This window comes from Thermochaetoides thermophila, assembly GCF_000221225.1.
Source record: "Thermochaetoides thermophila DSM 1495 unplaced genomic scaffold scf7180000011812, whole genome shotgun sequence".
Lineage (NCBI taxonomy): Eukaryota > Fungi > Ascomycota > Sordariomycetes > Sordariales > Chaetomiaceae > Thermochaetoides > Thermochaetoides thermophila.
The window spans coordinates 568576-591934 of record NW_006383028.1 but is presented as its reverse complement, the minus strand read 5'-3'; the positions used below and the strand labels follow the sequence as shown (position 1 = coordinate 591934).

The following is a 23359-nucleotide window of genomic DNA, read 5'->3' as shown; positions in this document are numbered from 1 at the left end:
CAACAAGTCGGCTCTACTATTTGCTCTCGCAGAGCCAGGCGCTCAACTGCCGGCAGAGTCCGAAAGCAGCAAGAGGCGGCAGAATCCAAGTGTTCACCGCAATCTGTTTTTTCACAGACAAGGTTTCAAAGCGGAGAGAGTGTCTGCATCTTCATATTCCTAAACTGCAACTCATACTGCATATTTGTACGTACAAGTGCTTAGTAGGGCTTTGTCATCTCAAGTACATGGCCTCGGTTGGGCTCGATGCAGACAGTGCATGGCCAGTGCAGGCATCACCGCACTTCCCATCGATGGATGAGAGTCACAGGAGGGCCAATGTACCTTCAGTCGTGCGGTACTTCCGAGTGCATGGCCGAACCAAGCCCGATTTAGAATTCCTGCTAGTCGCTGCGCCATCCTCCACCAGGCCAGGGACCCACCATCTGATGTCGGCTCTCCATTTTGCCCCAGAGCATCGAGACAGAGCCAGCAAGGACCAGGTGGGGCAGTGGGTCCAGTCGGTGGGCTTGGTGACAGGGAAAATCCTTGTCGGTCAAAGCGAGACGGTTCTTCGCTGCGTACCCTTGTCAGTGGCCTGCATAGTGGGTATGTGGTCCCTCTCCCCATCCCTCACAGAACCTGGGAGGGCGGTTGGGTCGAAAGCACCGGGTCTCTCCCGCCGACCTCTCACGGTCGTGTCCATACATATGTCGGCATCCCATGGCCTACACCTGCGCAAGGGCTTCCCTTGACCTCTTCTTCCCACATACCCACATGGGCAGATCTGTCGGAGTGGACGCGTGATCTCTCTTTCGTTCTCTATATTCATATCGGGCGGTTCCTGTTTCTTTGCGGTCTCGAGGTTTTGGAACTACGATTCCTTCCCTTCATTCATATACAAATTATCATCTCACAGCTCGCTCTTGGTTGGACTGATTCCTCCTTGCCTTCCCTCGACCTAGACTCCATGCGACGATAGTGCTAAAACATCCCAGCACAACGAACTCTGACAACAACTCATAGACGGACGAGGGCTTGTGTATGAGCTAGACGACCGTATCATTCCTTAAAAGAAACTGAACGAGTACATGTCCTGTACAGAAACGACTCTCCTCGAGACACTTAACCGGCCAGTTGTTTGATTCTTGTACGATCACAACTGCCATCCATTCCTTACTTCGGAACCGATCCACACGCCATCCTTAGGCCAGTGCCGCAACGACGTCCACGATACCCTGTATAAGTGCTTCGGATATATACTGCCTACGTAATATCTAAACTCAAACACACGCGCAAGCATCACTCACCTGGTTGGTAACCCGAGGAGCTCTGGACGACGGTGGAATACATAGACATAGGACTGGGTTGGCTGATATTCGGTGACACGGCAGCATCAGCATCAGGAAGATGGAGACCATGATGCCACAGTCGACGGGCCCTGCTTTCCTGTTCTACAGCCCCGACCCCAACCCCGACAGCCGGCAACACGGCCGCTTTGTCCCTCAGCACCCAGCAATCCAGCAGATGACAATGCTCCCCATTGCTCCAACCGTTCCCTCGACACCCATCTATGCGCGTCCCGGCTCGTCCGGCGCTCAGCCGCCGCTCTTGCCGAAAGCTTACCCCAGTGCTCCCGTTCTGCCGTCGGCGCTGACCCCGGTGGCCTCGCCGTCCCCCATCCATGTCAAGCCGACTATTGTGCTGGATGCGGAGTTGTCCGAGGTTGACGGGCTTTTCACTCCTCCCACCCCACCCCTCACTACCTCGAACAGCGTCATTAGCAGCCCTGGTAGCTGTGAGATGCTCCAGACGCCCCTGAACCCCATGTTCTCTGGCCTTGATGACGTGCAGCTGGAGGGCAAGGATAGCTGCGAGAATGACGGCGAGCTGGAGCGTTTCCCTTCGCTGGATTGGCCATGCGCCTCTCCTCCGCTGACACCGGGTAAGTGGCGTCGCTGCTGATCGATTTGTTCCAATCGCAATTTTTTTCCATGCATAATCTTTGTGGTTCTGGTGGTTGGCACTTGATTGTGAAGTTCTGTTTGCTGGTTGCTTTGTTTTTAGCACTGGTTGAGGTGGCCCTTGCGTCGGATACGGGAGCCCTGAGCTTGGGTTTGTCAGAAGCTGGGCAAATTTTACAGGGGTGGGATTGCAGCTAACTGGAGCTTCGTTAACAGTGTACCTTCACCCGGGCGCCCCCAAGATTGCTCCAATCAACACACAACCGGCAAACGACCTTCTCTCTCCTCCCTCCTCCTGCCCCTCTCTCTCGCCGTCGCCCTCCCCATACGCGAGATCCATCTCGTCGGATGACGTCGACTTTTGCGATCCCCGGAACTTGACTGTCGGCAGTGTCAATTCTACTCTCGCTCCCGAATTTTCTGCCCTTCCCACGCTTTGCCCAGGCGAGGACGAGGACCAGAAGTTTGTTCTGCGGGGTGCGACTCCTGCCATCTCTCCAAGCTCCTCCTTTGATTTCTCCGCGCAATTGTGCAACGCCACGCTCCCTACTTTTGAGGACTTCTCGGATCTCGATTCCGAGGACGGCCTTGTTAGCGGCCTCGTCACCCTTGGCGCCTCGACACACCCGACCAGTCGGTCGCGCTCCAGCTCCGACGCGCTTTCGTTTGGCTCTGACGACTCAGAGTTCGCCAGCCCATTTGGTGCCGACGCCCTCCTTACGCCCGTGTCGGACGAGGACAGCGACGCGCCCAAGACTAAGCGGCAAAAGAAGTCTGAGGAGGAGGACGCCAACACGCCCACCATGAGCACCACTGCTGACGCTCAGCCGGCAAGCACCCAGACCCAGACACCACCGGGCAACAACCAAGATACCAGCAACAGCAGCACAGTGTCGGAAAGCAAGGCTGCGCCATCGGAGTCGACCTCGGGCTCAGAGAACCAGTCGGCTCCCACACAAATGCCCGCCCGTCGCGGTCGTAAGCAGTCGCTGACTGAGGACCCGTCCAAGACCTTTGTGTGCGACATCTGCGGTCGCCGCTTCCGTCGCCAGGAGCACCTCAAGCGCCACTACAGATCCCTCCACACACAGGAAAAGCCGTTCGAATGCAGCGAGTGTGGCAAGAAGTTCTCTCGCTCTGACAACTTGGCCCAGCATGCACGCACTCATGGTAACGGCATCCCCCTCAACATCATCGAGGACCCGGAAGCCATTGCTGCTGCTACTGCGGCATCCCTGCATCCCGTTTACGCGCATCCGGCGCTGATGGGTACGCCCGGCTTTGTCGGAGAGGACTACCACACCCTGGGCAAGACACTGTTCCATATGGCCTCTGAGATCCCAGGAAGCAGTTCGAGTGAACTCTCATCCTCTTCCTCAGGGGATGAGAGCAGCGATCAGGGCAAGAAGAAGCGCAAGAGGTCAGCTTGAAATGCTTTTACTGCCTTAAATGTATATCCATTCCGCTTCGCTTCTTGTTTCACTCTTGACAATGCCGATGGCTTGCGCATTCTGGAACGTGCCGTCGTCATTGGCACTTGATCATTTTTAACGATAGTGATGACGGGCTTGGTGTCCTTGTTGAAGGCCAGCTCATACACAGGGTTCTGCACTTGGTGGGAATTCACATAACATAGCATTTGGGCTACGGGATTTCGCTCCACTTTTGGGAGAGATGGACGCCATGGTAATGAGATTCTAAAGGAATATATATTTTCGGTTTTCAACTTTTTCAGGAACTATTATGGCGGCTTTCCAGCTCTTGCGTCTCAGCATGATTGTCCCTGATATCCCATAGTTTTTATGTGCTTGCCAAGGGCCATGCGCTGTTCCGTGTTCCTTCTGAGGACAGTGCAATGTTTCACACTAGCACACGAGGGGAATTTTGGGGGAGAAGATATCAGGATCTTCATAGTTTTTTTCCCTACTGTGTTTATTGGTTTCTGAGCCTGTTTCCGTCGAAAAGAAAAAGTTCTTTTATCAGTGTTGTAATTTGTTTTCCTTAACAGACGGCAGAGCTGGTTCGACCGTCAAATAGCTCTTGGCTTGCTTCCTCTGTACTGCTCTTGGCCTTCTCTTGCTGTCGTTTTTTCAACCTTTTCTTTCCTTTGTTTCCTGGCTGTCTTCTACAACCTAAGATTAGACTTTTAAGTCTACGATTGCCCAGCTATTGAGGAGTCTAGACACGGACAATGGAAGCATACCAAATTATGATCCATCTGTGCTTGTGACAACTCGGACCACGCATCTCTGTTGGCTATGTCTCAACATGTTTGTCGTGCTAGTTCCCGTTTCCCAGCTGTGTAACTAGGTGCTCCATGCATTAGCTAAACGGAGGGTCCAGGTCCTCCTAGCACTCGAGCATCCAAAAGAAGCATCCACAGATACTGAAAGTCTCACCAGCTTCATGTCATGTCGTCTGAGGAAGTTGATATTGTGACACATCAAGTGCCCAAAAGCGCGACATAGAACAATGTCATCTATTTCCCAAGACAGCAGGGCCATGGCATCCCGGTTACGTGTTCCGGTGAGATAAGTAAACCCGATAGTCTCCTCCCGGTTCCATATTAAGCTGTACAGCTGCCAGCTGCAACACTACAACATGGACCTCGCCACTCAGGGCTTTGACCTTCGGTTTTTTTTTTGGCTGTCGGCTATGTTTCCTGATGTGGATGGGTTTTAACAGACTGGGAAAGCTTGTCCGTGTTCTATGGCAGCTTCTTTGCCATCAGGCGAAGCGCGTGGACCCTAGGGTGGGATGGGTATTTCCAAATGCAATCGCTGAGATGCACACAACATCGGAAACCCGAGAATCTCGAAGGCTTCTATGGTTGCAAAAAACGGACCGAGACGAAATTGCCTGCAGGCTGCAACATGGAGCTTTCAGGAACCGCCAGGCCGGCGCGGGCCCACTTGGGCCAGGCACTAGTGGGCGCCGGAGCCCACCAAAATGAATCGATGGGCCAGCAGATCTGGCGCCATTTTGACCCAAAGATTTCGTCGGCCCAGGATCCATTTCAAGACGAGAGCCTCAAACACCGTCCCAGATCCGTCTTTAGCACCCTCGCTCACCGACTGAAAAGCGCGAGAGCTGAGCTGGACTCGGAATCTCTTCCAACCAGATACCTCAGGTATACACAGCACATTCGAGATTCCCGGTCCTTACCTACCGCAACCCGCAGCCGGCAGTTGCGGAAGCCCCAGAAGAGCCCCAGAGGCATCGCTTCACGCTCGTCCGACACGAAGGCGCGTCTCTGCTCGCATCATTGGCCCGCCAGCAAGCTTGCGCAAAGCTGATTGCCAAAAACGAGACTCGTATCCACGGACGGGACGACCCGGTACAGGTTCCCCTGCCTATTCTTTTTTCCTGCCTGCAGCCCTACCTGGCAGAAGGAAAGCCCGCAAGCTCAACTTGCCTAGGAGTTGGGCTTGTTTGGAAGTACCTCTTCATACGGAGTACATTGCTCTATCCGCTGGAGAAATCGCGGTGTACGTGGTGCGCATTCTAAGCATTTACCTACCTTACCTAGGCAGGTACCTACCTGTCAGTCTGCATAACATGTATTTGTGCTGTGCAGTGTATAATCCGTGCCTTTTGACGTTGCGATATTTGGACTATCTTCTTACGTGGTGGCGGTGTCTAGGATACCTATCGCATAGAAACACTGTCCTCTGCTGACGTCTTGGTCTCATTCATTGCCGAGACTCCTTCCAGAAGACATCTCACACTTCGCTCTCTCTCAGCTGGATACGGAGCACACTCCGACGTGCACAACATGTCAGCCTCAGATGCCGGCCTCAATGTGATCGGCCTGGTTTCAGGCGGCAAAGACAGCTTCTTCTCGCTTCTTCACTGCCAAGCCAACGGCCACCGCATTGTGGCGCTCGCTAATTTGCATCCAGAACGCTCGTCAATGCCTGCGACCTTGGATGGCACATCATCCTCACCATCTCCGGCTGCGGCCCCAACGGCTAGTGTTGCCGCCTCCTTGGTTCCGGTCCTGGACCCTGCTGGCAAGGTTCACAGTCCAGACCAGGATGAGTCTCCAGCAACCACTTCGCCGGATCATCCCAGTGGACCGCTTGCAAATGAAGCCGCTCCTCGCCAAGATGAGGATGAGAGCGACCTCAATAGCTTCATGTACCAGACTGTGGGCCACCAGGTTGTCCCACTTTATTCCGAGGCGACTGGAATTCCGCTGTATCGCCGTGCTATCACCGGCCGGGCCACGCAATCCGGGAAGGAGTACTCTCACTACCGACGGCCCACCTCATCCGTGACGGAAGCCGGGGCCGGCCCGGCGCCAAGCCCGGACAATAAAGAGGTTGGCTCCGGGACCCAAGGTTCTGGCCAAAACTCCGGACATGGCGCTCCTGGAGCTGAACTTGAGGAAGACGAGACGGAATCCATGATGCCACTGCTCATGAGAGTTAAGGAGGAACATCCGGAGGCCAATGCTATCTGCGCCGGTGCCATCTTAAGCACCTATCAACGTACCCGCGTGGAATCTGTGGCAACACGGCTTGGGCTAACCCCCCTGGCCTATCTCTGGAAGTTCCCTGTGCTTCCAGCCCCAGCGTCTTTGGACCCTGCTCTGGGATCGGATGCTCAGCTCCTGGATGATATGGCTGTTGCGGGCCTAGAAGCTCGCATCATAAAAGTCGCCAGTGGCGGCTTGGATGAGTCGTTTCTCTGGACCAATGTGACCAGCACTGCTGGAAAAGCACGGCTCGCCAAGGCAATGAGACGATTTGGGACAGCCGAGACCGGTGCTATCATCGGCGAAGGGGGTGAATTTGAGACATTGGTAGTGGATGGGCCACCGTCGCTCTTCAAAAAGCGTATTGTGGTCGATGAGAAAGACCAGAAAGTAGTTAGGGAAGAGGGAGGCACAGCATGGCTTAGCCTCAGAAACGCGAGGTTGGAGAGCAAAGATATTCTTGAGAATGATAGCAAGCCTGATATCAGAATCCCGGACCTCCTTGACCCTAGATTTGTCGGTGTGCTGGACACTCTCCTGTCACCACAGACCTCTGAAGGTACCCTTTCAGATCAGACGTATGGAGACAAGCAGGATATACCCTCTTCACTTGACCTCCAAAGGCTGAAAATAGCTATGAGCACCCTCCACGAATGGGGCTTTGTCAGCGACAAGCCGGCGACAATCGAACAGGAAACTCAGGATCTCGTTGAAAAGATCCGTCAGAGGCTACAGGAGACTTCCCTTTCCCCTTCAGCAATTATCAGCGCCACTATACTTCTCCGGCATATGGCCGATTTCCCAACTGTAAACAGAATTTACAGTTCCCTCTTTGATGCTCCAAACCCTCCATCCAGAGTCACCATTTCCTGCGGAGACGTCCTCTCTGTGACAACAAAAGGAAGCATTGCCATCTCCTTGACTGTGCACACAGCTCTTCAGCCAGGCCAGCGCCAAGGACTGCACGTACAATCCCGATCCTATTGGGCTCCTGCCAACATCGGTCCATACAGTCAAGCCATCACAATCCCAGTCATGAGCCTGGCTTCAGCTGAGTCCCTTAATGACTCGACTTCTTCAACTGGTACCCTCCTTGTCAGCATTGCCGGACAAATCCCTCTAGTCCCTGCCACCATGTCCCTTCCGGCCGTTCCACCCAATGGCAGCAACCTCGAGCTCCAGCTTACGCTCTCCCTTCAGCATCTCTGGAGAATTGGTATCGAAATGGGCGTTTGCTGGTGGACCAGCGCAGTCGCCTTTTTCCCTGCTTCGTCTTCAGGCGAGGACATGGACCTGAAAGTCCGTCTTACTGCTCGTGCATGGCAGAGAGCTCACGTCGCTGAAGATGAAGACGATGGTGAGGAAGAGGATGACGATGAGGACGATGGTCCGGACCTCTGGGATAGACGGTACAACCCGGCGTATACGACCTTTGCCAGTGCCGATGAAGGGGGCAGGAAGAAAGGGCCCTCTCTACCAGATCGTTCAGTACTGTCACCAACTGTTCCGAAGGGGGTCGTGCCGCCTGTGTTTGTAGCTGAAGTTAACGAGTTGCCGCGCTCCGCTAGCGTGGAATGGCATGCACACTGGGGCGTCGCTCACGCTCCTGAAGGGGCTGTCAAAGTCACAAGGGATGTTTTGAAGGCAGGTTCCAGCGCCACTAAATGTGAGGAGAACAATCAAGAACGCCAGTTTTTTGTCTCGCACGTTATTATTTCAAGCAATATCGAGACGTCAGGGTCATCAGCTCCTTCAGAGGTCGTTGTCGTGCAGACTATCGTGGCCGAGAGGTTGGTAGACACCACTGCTTTCACGGTTTTTAATCCAAAAAGCCATGCTCAGATAGCAAAATCTTCGCTCTCGTCGCTGGGAATTGTAAGCGACAAGGACTTAACCTTGATGATGAGATACGCGGATGTAAGGGCGCTTAAATCGGGAGCTGCCAATGAATCCTCCGTTTTTGGCCCATTGGTGCCATGTCGATCGTTATGGGATGGCGCAGGAGAGAGACTGGTTGCGCTGTCGGTATTTCAGAGTGTGTATATTAAGGAGACATGAGAGGGAGAACCCAGGTTGGCATCTGTCTAAATTTCGCTTAATGCATGGTTGTCTGGCTCATGACTTGTTTGACCGAGTTTGACAAGCGATCTGATTTGTTGTCGAATCAACTGGCTCTAAAACGGCATCTGTATTCCAGGCTGATGATGGTATCTTCACCTTACTTCTTCTGCCTCATTTTTTCACCTAGTCCCAACCAATATTCGCACCTTTTCCTTTCGTCTGGAGGCACCTCTTCCATCCTTGCCTTCCCAGGACTCTCAAATACCAGCCTTCTCCCCCATCTTGCCCCCTCTGTCGTGCTCTTAGTCGAGTCCCAAGTCTCCCAACTGGCGCTTCCCTTCATCCGATACACATTCACATCCAATGCCCGCACAAAGCTGATGTAATACGACATCATCAACGGCACCACGCCCGCGTTGTACGTGCGGTAGCTCACACGTACTCGACCCCCGTCCACGTTATCCGGTCCAAAAATGGCCGGGGCATCGAAGATATGTGGCACCCCTAGGCCTAATGCCATGTTTTCATCGTCACGGACGTTGTAGCGGTATGCGAAAAACTTGAGTCCTGCTTCGTCTGTATTGTTATAAGAGGACGAAAGCAAATAGTTGAGTACGTTTGTCTGGGGACAAATAAAAGTGGCTTCTCCATAAGCCTGACTCGCGGTAGGAAACCAGTCATTGTGGCGTGGTACAGGGGGACGCTTGGGATAGAGGGCAAGAATGGTGTCGGTGTCGTTGGGTGTCAGGCGTGGGTAATTGTTCGCCAGGAACATGGCTACATCGTCTTTCGTGGCTGCATTAATGGCGAAGACAGTGCCCTCTGCAATTTTCTGTGTTAACCATCTGTGTTGGGGAGTGGGCACATCGTGCGAAAGGGGATAGCTTTAGCATACCATCTGTAGAAGTGCCAAACACCATGGGCACGCGGATGAACTGACCCTTTGCAAACATCCGATAAGGAAGGTCCTGAAGGAAGTCTCCATCTACACAAGGCGTCCAGTAAAACAGTGGCATCGGCGGTTGCGAACGTCCAGGAAACGGCTGGGCAACATTCGCAGCTTGTAAGATCGCCACGTCTTTGCCACGGAGGCATGCCATTTGATGATCTGGGGGCTCGTGGGCGCAGCCAGTTTGACTGACCAATCGATCGAATTGATACTCGAGTTCTGAAACAAAGGGCTGTGATGGGAAGAAGAGAGATTCTGCCATGCCGCCGATGAAGAGGGCATCATCTCGACCGCCATATGCCACAAGATGCATCGCGACAGAGCCAGCTCCAGCTGAAGCGCCGTGGATAACAACATGGTTAGGATCACCACCAAACTGAGATAAGAGTTCAGTAAATAACTTAAATCTAGCATCTAATGGAGGGCACTCTTACCTCATTGATATACGTCCTCACCCATTTCAATAACATCCGTTGGTCCAACAACCCGACGTTCAAGTCGCCATCAGCCCTCACACGCTCACTAGCCAGGAAACCCCAAAGGCCAACGCGATAATTGAAGTTGACCATGACGATGCTGTGTTTCGATTTTTCCACCACTTCAGCACCATCCCAGTTGGCGTTGGAGTTTGTGACATATCCTGCCGAAGCTTATTAGCAAGAGCGCTTATTCATCAAATAGAAAGAGCCACCACAAGACCACATACCGCCTCCTTGAATAAACACCCAGACCGGTAACTTCGATGACCTCGTAGCATTCGCTGGCATCCACACATTCACAAATAGGCAGTCTTCATCCTGTCCTGGATGGGGATAACCTGCGCCGATACCAAGACATATCGGAGGGAACTATCACAGGGAATCGCTCAGCATCAACTACTCCTCTTGAGCGCGAGTTTCTCTCGACATACCTTTGATGCCGGCACAACCCTCCCAGTAACTCTCTCAGGCTCGACCGGCGCCCGCCAGCGCAAGTTCCCCAGCGGCGGAGCGGCATACCGCATGCCCAAAAACGCATTGACCCCGTTCGACAAGCGCAAGCCCTCATAGGTGGTGTAGTTGAGATCAATGATAGCAGACCCAACAACGGCGGGCTGAATGAGGAGGAGACATGTTTCGATTAGCCTTCGTGAAATCAACATTGAGGGACCAACCAGAATAAGGAAAGGTGAAGACGAGGAGGGAGGGGTGGGGAGCTCAAGATGCTTGGACTTCGACTTCAGAAGGCCAAGTTGATGGCACCTCCGTTGCTGTGCGCGGCAGTATAGTGATAGACGCACAGAAGTTGCCACGGCCTCAAGCATCGAGCAAGCCACTTCACCGGTACATGGAAAGTCCGTTTTTCTATGTTCTGTCTTTTGCCTGCCCGTCTTGTAGCCCTTCAATGAGCAGCTGAAAAAAAAGGGAAGTTACAATGTTGAGTGCGATTTCAAGAATGATGAAAGTGTCTGGGAGAAATGCGAGGACCGAGGTCCATCCGCAAGGCAAACTGACGGGAGGTATAGTGATGACTGTCGGAGTAACTCAGACACTTGAGAACAGACGTTACCATAGAAACGGAATCGAGTTGACGTTGCTCTGTTTCGACTCACCTTCTTCCATCCCGATGATGCCGTGAATGGTGCAAAAACCAACACCCAGACACCAAACTGGATCGCTAGCGCCACAATCAGGACCAGAAACATGATCAACACGGCTCGTGCTCCATCTGCCGAAGCACTTGTCGTCCGTTGAAATGGCCATATCTTCTGCTGATGCCAGCAGACCTTTTGTATCCAAGATACCTCCTCCCCCCGTCTCTTAGGAGTTTTCAAGTCATCATCTTCCATCTCGCCTTTCGTCTTTTCCTTCATAGAATCCTCGGGACCATACTGGAGATCGGATCGCCTGTGTTCTTCCTCATTGCCAATTACACGCTGTTCTTCATTTCCCTCCTGCTTACAGCTTCCGTTTGTTCTGTTCCACACAACAGAGCATCCAAATGGAGATCCCGTATGGAACGCTTCGCCTTCAGCTTCCACCTGTTGTTGACCAACGAACTGGTTCATGCTGTCTCAAGTTCTCCATCCAGATTTGGTACCCGTCGAGGAGTGAGCCTGACACTCGCCGCTGGCTTGAAATGACGTCGAAGCACAGCGCATCCAGGTATTGACGATGTGAACTGGAAAGTCCACGAGATCACACGGACAGCAGTGATAATTTGGGATTTCGTCTATGAAGGAGCAAAAACAAAACCTGTTGCTACAAGGATGCCGAGGAAATCAAAACGGCCCGGACTGGCAGCAGCAGCATCAACGCACAATTTGGGTTGTAACTGCAAAGATGCGGTGGCCGCGCATGAGGCAGATAGGTTGGCTGTTGTCTTGCTCAAAGCTGCTAGCTGACGCTGCTGTGAGCGAAGGCTGCGTGAGACAAAAAGACTATTATTTGTTGGTTAACGACTTCTTCAAGGACAGGACCCGAGGGTTGGCTGCTTACACCACAGAAGTTGGTAGGCGAGCGGGGATGGGATGTACGCTTGGCTATCGGTTATCGAGGCGGGGGAATACCCCTGAGAGGGAAGTTGTCACGGGGGCTGCTGCAGATGTTGGCGCCTGATAGGTGGCAACTGAGAAAAACGAGAACTTGTAAAAATGAAGAGCCCATTTGCAAGTGTCACCAATTACAAGCAACAGAAGCTGTCATGGTTGGGAATTTTTTTAACAAAAAAATAGGTAAAAACGAGAAAACCAAAGCACGATGTATTCACCTCCTTTCCCGCCTCTCCTAGACCATCCAGCGGGCAACGTCTCTAGCCCTGTCACATCGCAGATTATACAATCCGCATTTCCGCAATACGATCCTTGGCAAACACGTCTTTGTAAGCGTCCCACAACCTGACGACTTCTGCGACATATTCCATGTGTAGCTGGTCGACATAGTCGTCTCGGATGGCATCTTCCTTCTTCTGGACGACCGGAATAGGCTTGCCAACTACCACATGCACGGGATGGCGGTAAGGGAGGGTGCCAAAATCGTCGTTGAAGATGCCGCGTCCACGCAAAGCCGGGAGCGTAAAGCGCACCATCTTCAACATAGCATTTTGAAAGAAGTGCATCCACGGATGCCGCTCCTGCTCAGCCTGATTGTACAGGTCGTTCTCCCCGAAGCCAATGACAGGGACGAGGTCAGCACCGGTGCGGATGGCCTGCCTGATGAAGCCTTTCCTCTGAGATAGGTAAAGCTTCATGCGCCCAGGCTTGGCCTCCAAGGATTCTCTGGCACCGCCCAAAACGATAGTCACAGACCGACCCATGCCCTCGCCATTGAGCCCACCCTTCGTCAAAATATTGTGAATAGACTCACTAGATACCGACTGCAAGCCCATGGCCAGGGCGTAGTCCCTGAGCAGCGGTATCCGGAAATTAACATCCAGGGTACACAGGGAGTTGGTGATGCCAGGGAACTTCTCAGACCAACCGGCACCTTCCGTGGCGAGGGCGGCCACAGCACCGTGAGAGATGATACCGTGTGGGTGGTAGCCGAGGATGTACTTCCGAGTCGGTAGAAGATCGTGTGTCTTGTAGAGCCGGACAGGGAAGTAATCGGCGAAATGCCGCCACATGGCGCAGCGACGGAACCACTCCGAGCGCCCTCGCAGCGTGCCATCGGTGCTCCGGCTAGACATGGCCAAGTGAAGCAGGTAAGGAATTACGACCGGCCAGAAGATGGGAACACCGCAGAAGAAGAAAGTGCAGGCAAAGGCAACAGCCAGACTCGACATGTGGCACACAACGGCCAAAGTCTGCAACAGACGCCGATAGGGTACTTTCCAGTCCACAAGGCGGACCCAGTTTCTGTGTCGGGAGTCCACGCCCTCTCCCGTACCGTCCACTTCTGCTTCGATGGCCAGCGGAGGGTACGTTGTGGTTGAGACGAACGTGACCACAAAGCCAGACTCGTCCTTGGTCCTGCCGGCCGGCTGGACAGGCGTGCTCGAGGAGGGCTGCTCGGTTTTCACGGCTAGAGCGCTGTCTGGGCTTGCTAATGGAATGGGATCGGCAGCAGGGCGCTCAATGCCAACGCCGGTGGACTCGGGCGAACCAGCACGCTCCCAAACGGGCTCGACGGCTGTGTAGGGAGGGGGCGGGGTACTGTGGGCGTCTGTTTCGTCGAGTAATGCCTATTGGCCACAGCACGTCAGTCAAGCACGGCAGACAAAAGGGGCATTGCAAAATACAAGTTGCTCTGCTGTGACAGCAACATTGCTTTTCTCCTCGACTTCGGTCCCGTCTTGGGCGTTGACGGTCGGTTCGGCATCCATAGGCTCGGGCTGCTGCTGCTTGGGATATTGGTGGGAGGACATCCCAAGGGCGTTTGCCTTCTTGGCCTGAGCCCTCCGGCGGGCATTTCTCTTCCGGCTCGCCGACGGCTGGGCACTACTCGAAGCAGAGCGGGTGGTTGCTTCGAAGTAAGGCGGCGCTGGCATTTTCGGTTACAGAGTCAAGTCTCCGGACCTCGAGTGAGTGAAAGAGCGGAAGAAAAGAAGAAGCCGCAAAGAAAGTTCAGGTCCGGGAAGAGCTTGGTAGGTACCGGTTAGAAAATGATTCCGAGTTTGAGCTGGGACCCGGATGGAAGAGGAAGTGGTCTCGTTCTTCTTCTTTCTATATATATATATATATATATATATATATTCGTATTTCCGGGCTCCGGGGGAAGGAACCAGCGATCAGGTAGTCGCCCCAACACTGGCCGCCGAGTGCAAGTGCCGCCTTCGGAGCGTGGCCTGGCCCAAGCAACCTTGAGAAAAGAGTAAGTTTAGATCCTCCGGACGGTCATCGGTCAGATTATGAGCCTGTGAGCTCCAAGCGTGACGAGGACATGGACTCGGAAAGTATTACAGAGCGTAGGAAACTGAGCACCTACTGGAAAATGGACACATGTAAATGAGGAAACTCCGATTGGTATTTCACTCTCGAAACAAAACACGGTTACCTCGACTCGGAGCCTGGGCAAACCCAGGAAAGCTTGGATTGCCCCGAGGTTGGCAAGCGCAGGGAATTGTGCTGTAGAGAGGCAAAAGAAACGACTTATTGACGATGGATGGATGGCCGGAATGATGGAGGCCCCTTCTGTCGCAGGGAGTGCTTGGACACAGTGATTGGTAGTTGTAGTAAGTTACCTAGGTAGTCCATAAATAACGAGGGCTGGGCCTGGAAGCGAGGGACAAACTTGGCCTTAAAGCAATGGAAGATAGGATTTTCGAAGGCCCCTCAGGTCCGAACCAGAAGTAAGTTACCTAAGCATGTAACAAGACATGTAGGAGGCCACGAAGCAGAGAAACACGCAAATGTGGCTCGCAGTTCACTTCATGGAAGGAGGCACCCAAGTTACAGTAAGGTACCTTAGGCATTCATCCAGACCCAGGTCGTCTGCAGGCACTGTCGAGGCGCGCAGCGCAGGAAGACCGGATCGTATACTGGAGTGACCGTTGGAGCTTGGCGAGAACGTCAGGTCCCGCTGCTTGCGGCTTTCAAAAGCCGAGACTGAGTGGATCGGCTCGGCCCAAAACTGGGGCCTGGGTGTCTGGCCTCTGGGCAGGCCAGGCAGTTGCTCGGTGCCGAATGTCCGGGTCGCGTCCCCTCCGCAAGGACACTCAGCCTGCGTGTTCGTAGCGTATAAATCGAACCGGGGTGCAACTTCCACAGCATGCAAAAACGAATTGGCAATCCCGTACAACCCGGATTGCTATGTTGCATGGGCGAGGCCAGGTGATGTTAAGGTGGTGGGACCGCTATTTGCCTGTTGCCAGGATCGGCTCAAGACGCCACCATTGTTGCGCCAAGCCCGGCGGCATGTGGCGCGTGGCTCGCGGATGGGAAATGTTGCGCTGATTGTCGGCATCCCCACGACCGCCAGTACACATCTACGTATATGAGTGTAATCTGTACCTAAGTAGCGAACGCGTACAGAGCAGGGCCCAATATCAGTCTTAGAAGAAGGGATGGCCAGCACGGCCAGGCGCTCGCGGGCTATTAATGACACTGACATTAATATCGCCGTATCAGAGGAGTTAGACAGGACTGGATGTGTCACGCAAGCAGAAACGCATGGTCATTCATGTCAATTGATGAGTCCTCCGCGTCATGAGGGTGAGGAGAGAGGCTCGACCGAGCCCCGATGATGAAAGCCGCAAATCCCGTCGCTAACTAAGGAATCCGCAGCCCGTGGCGGCAGATTAAGCTGAGCTGCGTTGAGTTGCATGCATGACTAGCCACCCTGCCCACTACCCGCTACCCATCACCAACTCTACCAGTCTTCCCACTGTCCCCCAGAGAAAAAAAAACATCACGAAGTTGACGACTGTACTGAGTGTCCCATTTCACCTCTCATTTTGACCGCCACCGTCCTACCGTCTTGCGCCTGAACCATTCATGCCGTCCCTTCAGACTCTAGAAACCTAGCAACTTCCAGAATAGGCAGAGATGTGTAAATAGCATCGTCAAAATAACCGCCGCAATCGCAATGTGCCATGACACATCGTCTCCATAAACGTCCTTGTTCCCATCGCATCAGTCCAGCTCCTGCCTGTTGCCAAGGTAGGACGTCTCTGACCCAGCTCCCGCTTCTGCAATAGCATGACCGTACCCCCAACCATCCTACTGTTGGGGTGCCGGTGCTGCAGCTGCTTCGCCAGTCGCGTCGCTTTCATTTTGTGGAGCTAAAACCTGCTGCCGAAGTCTCGCAACCTCGGATGACAAGTTCGCGATCTGTTGCTCGTGCGCATCGAGCTTTTCCAGAAGCTGTGTCTTGTTCCTGATTTCCGCTTCCAACTGGCTTGTGAGGTTCTTGACCTTGTTCTCGAGGTGCTGAAAATACGCCCAGAGGTTGAGATCCGGTGATGCATAGTTAGCTTCGCCTTCTGCACTTGCTCCCGATGGCGCCGCGGTGCCGCTTGTCGATCGACCCCGTCCGCGACTTGCGCCAACAGCAGCTTGGTCGGCCACAACTGAGTTGCCTGTTGCTGTAGTCAATCAGTAAGCGGACCGGAGCTTGAGGGGAAATGCCTGTCTTGCTTTACTAAAAAAAAAAAGAAAAGAAAAGAAAAGAAAAGAAACCTTACCGTGCGAAGTGATATTGTTCAGCCCATGAGCAAGCTGTTCAGCGGCTGCCCGCTGTGGTCCAGTGGCGGCGTTAACCTGAACACCAGCGGGGCTAAGAGACTTTGGACTCTCGGTCATGCCGGGCTGAGGGTAAAGGGATGTGCTGCTTACGCTTACAGGCACGGAGGCAACACCTGTATGCGGCGTGTGGTTGTTGGGAACGCTCGGCGCAGCATTCGAATTTGCGGACCCGCGGTCGGTATTTGGGGGATAGAGCCCTCCAGCAATGGCTGGTCGTTGGTTGCCTGTGGTATACGAATTTGCGTGGGCGCCGCCGTACCCTTCTGTCGCAGACGGCCCACCAACATGTTGCGCCTTCATGCTGAGTCGTCGCCGCTCGTCTTCTGTTCCATCTGCTGCAGCATTTCCATCGTACATTTCGCCAGAGATTGCGGGATCCTCTGTCGGACCAGCAGCCGCCGCTGGCGGGGCTGCCGGTGCGGTAGCCGCGGCATTTGAACCATCAAAGCTCTCTTTGAGGGCCCCAAAGAGACTCAATGTCTGTCGTCTGCCTGCGCATCCGCCTGCTCCTTTGCTGTGTCGAGCTAATGCGTCTCCACGGGCGAACTTCCGGTCGCAATTCGGGCAGACATGGGGTTTCTCGCCCGTATGCAACTTGCTGTGACGTTTCAGGTCATGAAGACGACGAAAACGCATTTGACAGGATTGACAGACATAGGGTTTCTCTTGGCTATGTGTAAGGAGGTGGCTTTTGAGGTTGTGATGCCGTGTAAATTCCGTGTCGCAATAGGGACATTTATGTTTCTTGGTGGCTGACGACGGTGAACGGGGGACCATCGTGCTGGGAGAAGATGTCTGAGGATGATGGAGTCCCACGGGCATAGTCATTCCTCTCTGAGCCGGGGAGGGTACCGGCATAGTTCCGGGATACTGGAGTGTATGTGCGGTTTTGTTGCCATCCTCCATCTGGGCTTCTGGTTGTGGCGGATATGCGTTTTGGTCGTGGCGCTGGTCGATATCCATGGCCGCGGGGCTATCAACTACTTGCCCATCGCCGTCTGCCAGGGTAGGCCCGCTGGCGCCGCTTTGCGGGCTCACGTCTTGAAGCTCCTCCGTGGCAACATGGCTTGGTGCCGGTAAAGCCACAGAGCTGAGCGCTCTCGCAGCTGCAGCCGCCGCAGCTTCGATGTCGGTTTGACCCGCGTCCGGAGGTGTTTCTTGGGATCGGCTGTTTATCTCAGTCGCAACGCTGGCCATGAGGTCGTTCAACGCGTTTTGCGTCGCAGGTTGGGCGTCGCTATGTTCTAGCTGGCCCAGCGGCTGTGGCTGCGGCGGGGCAGGCTGATGGTACTGGTGTTGTTGTTGCTGCTGGGCCTCCTCGTCCTGCCCGCTTGCCTCGTCGCGGGGCGCGTCAGATGGATGCGACTGTCTCGCAAACCCGACCAGCCGGGCGATCTTGGATGGCGACATGTCTCCCCCAGACTCAGCATCTTGCATTGGTGGAGTCGTCTCACGTGTGCGCTTGAGCGACTTCTGTCGAGATGCATCGGCGACGGCGGCAAAGGTAGTGTTTACAACAGGCTGCGGCGCGGCCGAGCCAACTCGCGGACTTTCCGCGTTGGGACCCCGATCGGAGGCCATTTTGTCGAAAGACAGGCCGTGCCAAGCCAAAGGAAGCTGTCCAGAATCAAAAATGAGACTGTAGGCTCATTTAATACACACTCTGTTGCTTGCACAGCGTCACCGTTGGTCGACGAGCATCACCAAGGTGACGGCCGGCTTGGAGGCTTTGATGTGTGGCTGGAGAATCGTGGCGAGAGCTCCCCGAGTGCAAGGCGACGGAGCGTCAAATGAACGACGATCGAGGGGCAAGTCAGTCGGAAATAATTGAACAATGAACGTCCACCTTTTCCGGTACTCAACAAGTCTACTCGGGCTCAGTAACCTATGTGGTTCGCACTTGGTGTGGGAAACAAATCGTGCTTGGAATTGAGGTTGGCGTTGGCTGTGATGGCCACAAGGTGGGAAGCAGCCCCAGTGGAAGACGAAGGTCGAGGCTGAGGCGACGGGGCAGGCCGCAGGAGGAAAAATGGAGAGCGGATGCAGCGCGACGCAGTGCTTTCCAGCCCGCCCCGTCGCTGCGGCCAGCAAGCAGCAAACACCAACCGTAGGAAACAGGGTCTTGAGTGCTTACACAGTAAGCTGTTAATAGGACTATGTGGGGTCAAGCCAAAAGTACCAGCTGCCAAGCTTTGATGGCTGTGCAAGAACGCCACAATGCAGCGGTGGGTCTGTGCTCCGAGTCGGCGTCTCCCTTCTTCGAATCAGGATCGTAAGAGTGGCTGAAGCTTGTTTATTTAGTGAATCACACAGTTAATCCGCGCAATGTCTTGTTCCATAGCAAAACGGCCGAATCGACAGGCTTGGTCCAGCCTCACCAACCGACAGGTGGAGGAACTCAAGTCGGAAACACAAAACACTTCCGTCAAGAAACATTCGCAGGAGAAAAGATCGTCATAGCGTCTGCTTATATTTGCGTATCACTAACACTTCAAGTACTATCATCACACAAACGGCAGGTAGCCAGATGCTGAGCAAGCCCGAGGAGCCAGGACAGAGAAGGTCGCTGTCCCAGACTTCAAATTGGTACATCTGCTCTCGCTGGCTACTGTGCGAGCTGTGCTGTCCTCTACATATATCCGTGAAAAGCACTATGCAAACGGATAACGAGGCGTAGGGCGTCACTCAATGCGCAGAACCAATCCAAAATCGCTACGCAGTTGATACTTAGGCAATACGGTTCCTACCGTGCGTTTTTATATGTGTCACAATGAATCACGGTGGTAGTTGCCTGCTCTGGTGTACATGAAAAGTTTGAAAGGCTTTCTAGTTCCCTAAGCTGAACCACATTCCTAATATAGGTACTGTTGCCAACCCCGGATCATCTGCGTGATATTCGAAGGGCATAAACACTTCAGTTCTCACCTACATCTTAGCTAACTGATACCCAGTACGCAACCTCCAAAGTATGCAGAAAGGCTGGGCTGGGGCGCCACGCATGGGTCAGCCAAAAGAGTTTTACGGCAATAAACGCTTAAGTTAGGCATGCTCGACGGGCCATGATCTTAACTGTCGGGAATTGTGTTGGGGTCTCCGAAGATACAAAGTGGTTTCTGGAAGTTTGGACCATCAATGTTAGACATTCCAAAGCGTTTCTATAGATGTGGCAAGAATATAATGGATAGTATGATTCTGCAAATAATTGCGGCCATTTCTAACACTGTCCTGAGTGATACCGAGGTGATTTGAGCATGTCATAACACTGATGAGATCCGTGGGAACGATTGCTAGTTAATCTCAGGATCCCCGTATTTTTCGGTTACACTGGTACTGGTTGTTCCCGACTGTCCAACGGTATCTAATCTGGAGGCTCAATGGCCTGGGTGATTCAAGAGTCCTAAGTGCAGAGCACCATGCGTATCAAGGATAGCGCACCTTAACGTATTTTATGACAGCGTTTGTAATTCTCACTTCGAGCACAAAAAGCGCAGTGGTTGTGGAGAATCCAACCTGAAGCTAAAGCAAATCCACTTCAAGCCAATGGCTCAATGATACCTATTCCACGCGGATTCACCTAGGTAGAAACTGTCCCTTATCACAGTGGCCCGTACGCCCATTACACCATAGGCATCATACAGTCTTACTTAGTTTTCTCTCGAACATTCGTAAAGAACTTTTTTCCCTTGTTTCCATTCTCATTTTCTGTTTACATCACCCTCACGACTGGCAGCTCGTGATCATGTGGAAGCTTCAATCAATCTCAATGAGATGGATAATGTTACGTCCTAGATGTGGACCACCAGCCGTCCCGGGTAGTGGAGGAGGACCAATGAGGAACCCTCAAGTAGGGGCAGAAGACAGACCAATCACATCCAAGGAAAGATTGTTGCTGCCAAGAACCACCAACATTCGACCTCTACCCTTGATGATCCTGAACTTTGGTCGATGATAATCTGAATGGCAGGATAGGCATACCAAGGATTTCCGACTATAAATGTGTACCTAGAATCTCCCATCCAAAAACTATTATGAGGACTTCCTCAGTCAGTAATAGAAACAGTTGTCAGCCAACAACTGGTGACCACAGTCGACCACTTACTCTACTGTGTGAAGACCCAGTCCCTTAGGTTCTACAACCCAAGCCACTACCTTCGGGCCCATCTCAGGAGGTTGTGAAATCGTCACAGACAATCCGTAGAAACAGACTATCAAAAATCATCAGAGTATGCTCGAGGGGTAAGAGTATAGGTTGAATCGCGACGTGCATGGCTTTAGACTTGTGTTCGAACGTAGTGGCCAGGCTGTAGAACCTGAGGGACTGGGGTCCTCACACAACAGGGCATGTGATTCACTGCGGTCACCAGTCGTTGGCTGAAAACTGTTTCTATCGCTGACTGAGGAGTTCTCGTCATGGCTCTGGGAAGGAGCGATTCTATTTACATACTTATACTCAAGAATTGTTGACATGCCTTCTCTGTCATTCCAGTTGTCACCAAGCACTTCCTCAATTGTCACCAGGTGTTGCGCTCGATCAACAGTGTTTTCTTAGCATTGATAGTTTCCCACCCTTCTAATTGCCTGATGTCCTAATCGTACCAAACCTCCTCTTGATTGGCCAACATCATGGCCGTAACACATTGCATGGGTTTTCTCGACGTCATCATTGACCGGGGGGTTAAGATTAACCATGAGAGTCCGGATTGGTGAGGACTTCTACAAGTTTGAGTTCTCTCTAATATACGAACTCAGAGGTAGAAAACTTTTAACTGATGGAAACGCCTCCTCTTTCGACACATATGTAAACCTCGCCAATGGATTTTATGGACCATACCAATGCCTTGTAACTGGACACGATGCCAAGCTGTATTGAGCAACCTGACCATTTGTTCATTCTTTTTGAGAGTGCTTTCCCTAGATGAACTGCAAGCCAAGGCAAGGGAAGATAAGAGGGCGTTTCCACACTCATATGACAGCCTAATGCATGATCCAGGAAGTCAGAAGTGTTTTTGTTAGACCACCATTGCTCAATGACAGTATCACCGAACAAGCTAATCAGCAGGCTAGCTATCCTAGATCTTATGTTGTTTGAGCAGGTGCTATCCTCCGTGCAAATAGGGTTGTTCATACATCTTAGTGATACCTGCTTCTTGTGGTTTTCCCATATACTCAGGTCGACCTTCGACTTCGAACCCGAAAATCAGCTCCCAAAACGATAGTATTGACCAATGGTCCACTTAAGTTTATATACTTAGGTAAGTAACAAACGCACGGAAATTGACAATTATTTTGCACTGTGTACCATCTCAGTCTTCAAGTCATGTAGGATGGAGGGATCACGAGACAATTTGCTACAAACCAAGAAAATACTGAAGGCCAAGGGGGTTACATGATTGTGTAAATAATGCCTTGCTTGGAATCAGTAGACCAATCGCAAATCTATGAATCCGATCAAGGGCTGAGTCCTCTCCCATCGCAGATTTGGTATCTCCGGCAAAATGCCGAAGCTATCGTTTCATTGGCTCCCAGAAAATGCACCTCGAAACTCTTCATTTCGAGAACGGCAATGGATGATGCGGAGTAAATACCCTCCTTTTTCGTTACACTTGATGAGAACGATTGTTTATGGGGTTGTCTACAAAAGCGGCAGATCTATGTATAGCGTGCAAAAGTCTTGACGTAAGCAGGACTTGAAAGAAGAGAGGGAAGTGCGATGTGTTTATCCAGCCGGGACCGATTTGCCCGGCTTGTTTGAGCTCGACTTTGTGGAACGCTGATGTAGGCAGTTGGCGGCTAAGCCAAATGGTTCGAGATAAGCTACCTATCTAAATAGGGAGCACTTTGATCTTGAGAAAGCAAAGCACTTCGATGGTCCGGGAAAAGCGGTTACTTATTGTGACAGTACTCTCCGGTGGTGTAAGATTTGGTTTCGTGTTTTTTGTGCTTGACCAGCATTTTCAAAACCCATGTGCAGTCTTGGTGTGGACACTTCGACGGTGACCATGTTTGCTGATCGTTAGCAGGCGATGGCCACGAGAAGCCTCATGTGTCATTGCGTCCTCGAGACTTAAGTTGTACCTTTGGTACAGTGTGTTGCACAGTGAGCAAAGTCTCCGGCTAACATAACTTTGGATCGAAGAACTCCCCGAATAGCATGCTTCGGAATTACACCGTTCAAATGCACTAGCACTTCACGATATTGCCCCATACTCAGGTCAATTTGGTGAGTACGACATGGCATTTGGATGGAATGATGTAAGGGAGTGTGAGCGCCACACGGTGTGGCCGCAAAACTTGGATGTACTTCCTGTGTAGATCAATTCTCCAGCGGGCAGACTGGACTTGACGAAACGGGTGATGATGGTCAGAGCAGCGGACAGCATGTTCACCGGACTTTGATGAAGGGAACAGTAGTACCGCCTTATGATCACCGCTTATACAGTGTGATGTACTTATAATGTATGGCTCAAAGGACAGAGACCAGATGCAAGCCTATCGTTCTCTTCTTCTAGCTTAAGCTGTTCTCTGCATGTCAAGGCGCACAGTCAGGTTTTTTTTAAAAATTGCATATTTTCCAAAATGATTTCTCTTCCCTTTCTTCCCAGCTGGCGTCCTTGTTTTTGGCTGCCATTCCCTGGCCTTGCACCATGGTACCTGCAGGAACCACCAGGAACCGCCCTTCTTCAGGGGTTTACACAATCTCGCCAAGCGGCACCATCCCAGTCGTTGCCCTGGTCTTGGCACGCTCTAGGCAAAGCATCCCGGCC

General features: G+C 52.5%; 5 protein-coding genes across 5 annotated transcripts; 2 read left to right on the top strand and 3 right to left on the bottom strand.

The window, feature by feature from the left end:
• Nucleotides 1–1389: 1389 nt before the first annotated feature.
• On the top strand, nt 1390–3373 carry CTHT_0009360 (zinc finger domain-containing protein; the record flags this gene model as incomplete). Its single annotated transcript, XM_006691397.1, has 3 exons — nt 1390–1924; nt 2047–2094; nt 2160–3373. The coding sequence occupies 3 exons, from the start codon at nt 1390–1392 to the stop codon at nt 3371–3373; spliced, it is 1797 nt and encodes a 598-aa protein (XP_006691460.1).
• A 2345-nt stretch (nt 3374–5718) lies between these two features.
• On the top strand, nt 5719–8269 carry CTHT_0009350 (endonuclease-like protein; the record flags this gene model as incomplete). The annotated part of the gene is made up of 2 exons (XM_006691396.1): nt 5719–8213; nt 8266–8269. The coding sequence occupies 2 exons, from the start codon at nt 5719–5721 to the stop codon at nt 8267–8269; spliced, it is 2499 nt and encodes an 832-aa protein (XP_006691459.1).
• Nucleotides 8270–8641: 372 nt separating this feature from the next.
• On the bottom strand, nt 8642–11480 carry CTHT_0009340 (uncharacterized protein; the record flags this gene model as incomplete). Its single annotated transcript, XM_006691395.1, has 6 exons — nt 8642–9306; nt 9380–9809; nt 9868–10073; nt 10140–10281; nt 10344–10526; nt 11025–11480. The coding sequence occupies 6 exons, from the start codon at nt 11478–11480 to the stop codon at nt 8642–8644; spliced, it is 2082 nt and encodes a 693-aa protein (XP_006691458.1).
• Nucleotides 11481–12244: 764 nt separating this feature from the next.
• On the bottom strand, nt 12245–13900 carry CTHT_0009330 (uncharacterized protein; the record flags this gene model as incomplete). The annotated part of the gene is made up of 2 exons (XM_006691394.1): nt 12245–13594; nt 13652–13900. 2 exons carry the CDS (start codon nt 13898–13900, stop codon nt 12245–12247), a joined length of 1599 nt encoding a protein of 532 aa, XP_006691457.1.
• Nucleotides 13901–16070: 2170 nt separating this feature from the next.
• On the bottom strand, nt 16071–18176 carry CTHT_0009320 (uncharacterized protein; the record flags this gene model as incomplete). Its single annotated transcript, XM_006691393.1, has 3 exons — nt 16071–16429; nt 16535–17193; nt 17467–18176. The coding sequence occupies 3 exons, from the start codon at nt 18174–18176 to the stop codon at nt 16071–16073; spliced, it is 1728 nt and encodes a 575-aa protein (XP_006691456.1).
• Between the last annotated feature and the right edge of the window lie 5183 nt (nt 18177–23359).